The 7,027-nt window shown below is 43.9% G+C and overlaps 1 protein-coding gene across 1 annotated transcript; it reads left to right on the top strand.

Annotated features, from left to right (window-relative positions):
* The first annotated feature begins 509 nt into the window (after nucleotides 1-509).
* Nucleotides 510-5,912, top strand: RASL11B (RAS like family 11 member B). Its single transcript, XM_005299089.5, has 4 exons — nucleotides 510-1,667; nucleotides 1,923-1,979; nucleotides 3,291-3,367; nucleotides 4,276-5,912. The coding sequence occupies exons 1-4, from the start codon at nucleotides 1,523-1,525 to the stop codon at nucleotides 4,741-4,743; spliced, it is 747 nt and encodes a 248-aa protein (XP_005299146.1). The 5' UTR covers nucleotides 510-1,522; the 3' UTR covers nucleotides 4,744-5,912.
* The last annotated feature ends 1,115 nt before the right edge of the window (nucleotides 5,913-7,027 follow it).

Genomic DNA, 7,027 nt, shown 5'->3' with positions numbered 1-7,027 from the left:
GACCAGCCTCCTCTCTAGGCAGCCCAACAAGAAGAGAAGATGCATAAAACTGGTTTAAAGCCACTTTTACAACCCTGCTCTCTGGAATGGTGCAAAGTGCATCTTGGACACAGCCCCTGATGTAAGCCCCCCAGTTCTATAAACCTCAGCTCCCATTTATCCTCCTGCCTCATTCTTTTTCTTTCCTCTTTCTTGTCACTCTTTCATCAAATCCTCTGTGCCCCTACCTCCCAACTGGCTTCTATTCCAGTTATAGTTATTTTGTGGGAGTTGCCTTCTTATCATGAACCTCCAGCAGAAACATAATGTAAAGAACACAGAGCTACTGGCTGATACTGTAACTAGCTCAGTATTTCACACAGCAGCAGCCAATGACATTAACAAACAAAAAATGTCTGAGGGAAATTGTGCACTTTGCTGGCTTTTTTGCCTTCCCCTATGTGAAATCAGTTGTATAGTCTTAGTCCAGTGCCCAGTGGACTGATGGTCTGTATCACAAAGCCAGCTTGTCATACTCTCCTCAGAGGGGCTGGAGCACCCACGGGGAAAAATTGGTGGCATAGCAACTGACTGCATGACCGTTAACACCCTTACTTTCAAATTATGGTGATGGTTTATACATTGATATGGATAAGAAGACTAGGCTGAGTTACATTAATGATAAATTATTCTTGGAAAGGATATTAAACCTCATGCTTCAGGCACTAAGCCGGTCTGTAAGCATTAGAAATCATCGGGATGAGTCCTGATGGTGGGGGAAGATCGCGCTTGATCTGCCTAACGTGCCAGGGTCTTGCCCTTTCTGCCGCACCATCTGGTATAGACCATTGCTGGAGCAGGGTACTGGACTGGCTGGACCATGAGTCTGCTGCTGTGTGGCAATTCCTAGGTCTGTTACAGGAGGGGACTTGGAAGCTGTTTGGGGCTCCATCCTTGGAACTATTCAGCCACCTAAGCGGGGTTTAATATTTCAGGGGTGAATCTGGCTGGATTTGGTTCGCCTTTGTTTACTTCTTTACCCTGACTTGTTGTGACTCAAGCGGACTCGCCCACTAACGCAGTAATCCCGCACTGGGACCAGCCCAGGCCAGGACTGCGTTGTTGCCTTGCTCCCCCCGCACGCTCCGGCCCGTGGCTATTTCAGCAGAATGCCCGAGCCTTCGACGCTTCTGCTTCTCTGACCCGTTTGCTGCTGCCCCGGCCCGAGCCCGCAGCGCGGCTGCCGGGGGGAACCAGCTGGCGGCGCGGGGCGGGCGGCTCTCGGGAGCGGTGAGTGGCCGCCGGAGGAGGAGGGGCGGGGTTTGTAGGAGGGGAGAGAAAAGAGCCGGGACAGCGCCGGCAGCTCAGAAAGCAGAGGGACAGAGAGAGACGCGCCGGGCAGCTCCTAGCGCGGACACATCGGGTCCTGTAGCCCCCACGCCCCGCTGTGCCGCCAGCAGCAGCGATCGCCCGGCATCCTCCCTCCGAGCCGCTGCAGCGCCCGCTCCGCAACGTCTGCTGCTCTGCTCCCGGGGCAGCTGCGATGCGCCTTGTCCAGAACATGTGCACCATCGCCGAGTACCCCCAGGCCGGCAGCGCCAGCGGAGACGGCTGCAGCGGGGGTTCCTCCGGCCGCCCCCGCCTCATCAAGATCGCGGTGGTGGGAGCCAGCGGCGTGGGCAAAACCGGTGAGTGCTGCCCGCCCGGCGCGCCTCGATCGCTTGGTGGAGCTCCGCGTGGCGAGAGGCCAGGCGCCGGGCTCCGTGCTGCCGGCGTAGCCAGAGACCCTGCCTCGCCTGCCCCACTCCCCTTTCACCCCCTCCCGCTAATTGGGGTGCTGCAATCACTGACCCTCTCCGAGCCCCTGGGCTGCGGGAGGAGGCTTTGTGCGCACGCATCCCAGGAGGAGAGGTTGTAACCGGCTTTTCTTGTGTTCATTGCAGCCCTGGTGGTGCGATTCCTCACAAAACGCTTCATCGGAGACTACGAGAGAAACGCGGGTAAGGGGGAAGTGGCTGGGCGGCTTGAGTCTAGGGCACAGCCTCGTGCTGCGCGGTGCTACATTGATAAAGGATAAATACCTCCTTGCACTCTCCCCCGAGCACGTCGGGAGGTAGATTCCACTTAGAAAATGTAATTTGTGCCTTAAACAGTGAAAATCTAATACCCCTGCTCCCAATAATCACCGACCTCTGCCTGGTTAACTAACGTTCAGGGGCCATTCACCAGTTTATCAGGGAAGCAAACAGTATTCTTGTACTGTAGTATGCTGAATTCTGGCTAAAAGCAGACAAGGGGCATCTATTCCTGCTATTGTGATGGGGAGTGTTTGATCTGAAATTTGACTTGTTAAATCCCCAAGGCACTCCACTTTAGCTTGTTGTTCAGAGTTGTGGATCCAGATGAGTGATGTTGGGGGAAACCCAGCCTCATTCCTTGCCCCTTTCAGGGGTGCTGGAAGGGGGGTTGCTGCCCCCACCCCCGCCCTGGCTTGAAGTGGTTTCCATCATATACAGGGTTTACAGTTTTGTTCAATAGTTTTTAGCACCCCCACTATTAAAAACTGTTCCAACACCACTGAACCTGTTTTCATTTTTCTTTTGAATTTAAAAAGTTAATGATCCAGGGAAGACAGACAAGCAAACAAGCTTAGCCAAACTAGATAAGAGGTACGAGTGTTGGACAGAATCATTTAAAAAAAAAGAGTGTAGATCAAGATGATAAGATTAGAAATCAGCTATACTATAGAAATAAGGCAATAAATATATCCAAGAAAGGAGTGTTTCTAGTGACATCACAAACCAATCAAGACATTGCTGCTATTGTAGGGACACATGCCTTTAAACATCTCAAGGCCAGATAGACTTGAAATGCATCCAATCCAAAAACACTTTAAAGAGAAAATATTTGCTCAAGTGCAGAACCCCTAATTGTCAAAGCAACTGATGTCCTATAATAAAAGTTGGTTTGCCTTTGTCGATAATTAAAATTGTCCAGTTCTCTTGAAAGGTGTAATCAGCTCCAAGTCTTTTATACAATTAAAAAACTGAAAATTTGTAAGCAAGTCAATGCAAAACTAACCCCTATGGGTTCTGATAACCACAAACCACTACAACCTTCCCTCTGTCATTATATTAAAGTTATCAGTCTCTTACCGCAGTTGCTTACAGTTTATAAATTGAGTGGTTAGTGATAAAACTTCTATTGTCCTGGGCTCTTAAGTGCTGCCATTCATGTCCCCCCTCCAGGCAATTTTTGGGTCTGTTCATATAGCTGTGAGTGTATTTGTAACAAAATGTTGTTGTTGTTAGGTAACCTTTATAGCAGACAGATCCAAATAGATGGAGAGATGCTTGCTATTCAAGTGCAAGATACACCAGGCATTCAGGTGAGTCACATATCCATACATCTCTTAAAATAGTAAAATAAGCTTTAATCTTTATATCTTTTGCTAGATGAGCTGTTCAGCCACTTATCAATCGTTCTGGAAAATGGTTCACTATCCATTTTAGTATCAAGTGTTTTGAATGGCAGAACTGGTAACCTTGTTTATAAACAGTGAAAGCTCTATGTACTGTATGTATATAGTGCATTGACAGTAAGTAAACAACCCACTATTTCAGTTAATCTTTTGTACTCTTGGAGAGACAAGCAGTCTTGTACGGGAAGGCTGATTTATCCAATACAGATTTACATTCTAATGTGTTAGGAACATTTTATTTTTGTGCCAACAAGAAATGCATTGGAAAAAACTTGGAAGGAAAAATGTCATTACTACAGCCTGATAAACTCTAAAGTTTCACAAACGTGCACAATAGAAACTAAAAACCATAGTATTGTGGCTGCATTCATTAAGATTTGTTATGACTTAATCTTGTATTATGGAAAGTTTGAGTGTGTAGACAAGAGTAATGCTGGATTTTGCCTTTTTGCACTGGGCAACTCTCCAGGTTTAAATGCTTCCAGCTCATATCTTTGCTTCCCTAGACTTACTGTCTAGCCAGTTAATTTCCCATTCTGTGGAACTACAAAGCTTTTCTCTGCGTGCAGAACTACTCAGGTCAATTTTCCACTGGAGTGTGGCAAACTCCAGTGTTATTTATTCCAGATTTCTGCAGCTGGATCAACATACTTTATGAAGGTGCACAAAAAAATATATAGCTTAATTTACAATACAAAATACAAATCTATCAAAATATAAAATGCAATTAGAATTACAAGCTTTAAATGAAAGTCAGGTTACTTTAATTTTTTTCTGTCATAACCATCTAATTTAAAACAATTCTTCTTTCTCAGATCCATGAACATAATCTGGACTGTAATGAACAGTTGAACAGATGCATTCGATGGGCGGATGCTGTTGTGATTGTTTTTTCCATCACAGATTATAAGAGCTATGAACTACTTAGTCACCTTCACCAGCAAGTTCGACAGTTACACCCAGGAAACAGAGTCCCTGTTGTCGTTGTAGCAAACAAAGCCGATCTCCTACATATTAAAGAGGTGGAGCCACAGAATGGACTTCAACTGGCAAACATGCTAGGTTGTACTTTTTATGAAGTGTCTGTCAGTGAGAACTACAACGATGTCTTCAATGCCTTCCATGTCCTGTGTAAAGAAGTTAGTAAACAACAAATAACTAGCACCCCTGAGAAAAGAAGAACCTCTCTTATCCCAAGGCCAAAGTCGCCAAACATGCAGGATCTGAAGAGAAGGTTTAAGCAAGCTTTGTCTGCTAAAGTTAGGACTGTCACTTCTGTCTGAAAGCAAAGCTAAGTGGGGGTTTTATCTTCTCAACCTGTTGTCATAAAGTTCCAACTTTGGAATGTTAAACACTGGCACTATGGAGTCCAAGGCCGTGTGACAGAAGGATGGTTCAGAGGTTCTTTTGAACTGCTGTAGAAATAAACCATTGCTTAAAGGAGAAACAAGCGTGAGGCTTGAATAAACTCCTTAAGTGAATGGTAGAACATCTTAATTTTAAAACCAAACTTTTAGTAATTGAAAAAAAAAAAAAAAAATCCACAAAACTTCAGTCTTGCTTTCCTAGGATGGGACACAGTTGGCTTGATGTACAACCACATCATTTACGAAGTTTGGTGACCAAAAAAAATGCCCCGAACTGCAGCTTACTTATTGGAAATAACCATTTGAGTCTTACGGTTGTATGCTTGTTTTTGGTATTGGATGAAGGACAGCATGTATGTATTTTTATGCTCAGTAGAGCTTGATTTTACCCATGTATTCTAAAGCACAAATGAGCTTATTTTGAAAAGTCAGTGTAAAATGAGTGGCTGTGGCTGGGTTTCATGATTGTAAAAACAATGCTACACTATTTTTACTCGCTACATTATTACTGAGGGTTTGACCAGAATTTTTGTACACAAAAATATTGTGCACAGGGTCTAAGTGTATTTTATCATTACAAATCACTTGTTTTTTTTTTTACTGTCTGAAAAATATTGTCGAGATTAATTTTAAAATGTTACACTACTGCTACTTTTCAGATGCAAGTCCCGAGTTGGAATGATGATCCGTGGTAACTGCTCAGTGCAAAATCTTTTCCATTTCCCCCCAGCCCCATTGTGTGTAGTAAGCATGGAAGGAACTCACTTTGTCAATTCAGTATTGTAATGATATATACTGTTGGCTCTAGGCAGTGAAGCTGGTTGGATTTTTCTTAGCTGAGCCCTTTCTCTCCGAGTTTAGTGGAATATTCATCTTTAACCACACCTAGCAGCTGTATGCATTTTTACATTGAGCCAATGGAGTTTGAGAATATAGGCTAAAGGCCTTATACAAATGCACTTTAAAAAGCCACTTGTGCTTTTGCTTAAACTGTAACTTATTTATTTTGTGTACAATAACTCCTTATGTGGAACAGACTTTTCACTCCTGCAGTCTGTTTCAGCATTAAATTTTTTTGAACTACACATTTTCTCCTGTAGTGTTTTTTGTTTTAAACAGAATTGGAAACAACCTGTGAACCTTGGGGACAAAACATTGCTTTACAAATATCTAATTTTCTCACAATTTCCTGTATGGTATATACTAACCACTCTTTAAAAATCAATAGGTAGAAATATGAATTAAATCTTCCTCCTTTGCATAGTTTTATGTATTCAAGTCTTACAGGCACAAGCACCTTATGTATTGTGGAAAGTACTCAGAACCTTTTATGTACCATATATTGTCCTTTGATGCAATTATGCAGAAAACAAGGCCTTTCAGACTAGGGTTCAGGATCCATCCCTCCCTCTTCTGGCATAAAAATCCTAATAATGGGGTTGTGGGGGTGAGGCTTGATGTTACTTAGATACGAACTTATTCGTGAGCTAAACACCAGCCTCTGCCACTTTCAACTCTTCTGTTAGAAACTGGTAGTATTAGCACAACCTACACTACACTTTTGCTTAGCGATAAATATGATGCCTTGAAGAATGAAAGTGAGGTTGATTAGTGGGTAAAGTAAATTGGCACAAACCTCTGACTTCATTCCATTCACAGAGAGAACTAGACAGCTGAGACATACTGACTGGAACAAATGGCACCTAGGCCCCAACTTTATCACACAATAATAATAATCATGGGGAAACAGACTCATTCTTGAGAAAAGAGGTGGCTATGACTTACCTAACCACAGACCACCCCGCAGACCCAGCCAGCTGGCTTAGACAATAAGCCAACAACCATTCTGCCTTCTTAAAAAGGACTAGTTTTCCTAGGCCAACCCCTAAGAGCTTCTAGCACTGGGTTTCATTGTCCTGAAACATCAAAATTCTCTTCTTCTCTATCACCCAAGTAGGAGACAGTAACCATTTACCCCAAATTAACTTCCAATTGCTTACAAAAATGTCACGTGCAAGACTAGCCTGCCCCAAGATGCTACTAGTCATTGCTTGGTGGTCACCTGGACAAAGGTTTCCTTCTGGTTGGAAGATTGGCTGCAGGCAAAGTCAAAAGCCAACCCCTGGGAGTCAGGCTCCCAACTCCGCTCCTGATCTAGGGCATCCCCACCTAATGCCAAGCTTAGCTAGAATATCTTCCA

The sequence above is a fragment of the Chrysemys picta genome, chromosome 5 (assembly GCF_011386835.1).
Source record: "Chrysemys picta bellii isolate R12L10 chromosome 5, ASM1138683v2, whole genome shotgun sequence".
Taxonomy (NCBI): domain Eukaryota; kingdom Metazoa; phylum Chordata; order Testudines; family Emydidae; genus Chrysemys; species Chrysemys picta.
Note: the sequence above shows the minus strand (reverse complement) of the source record. Positions and strands in the feature narration are given on the sequence as shown.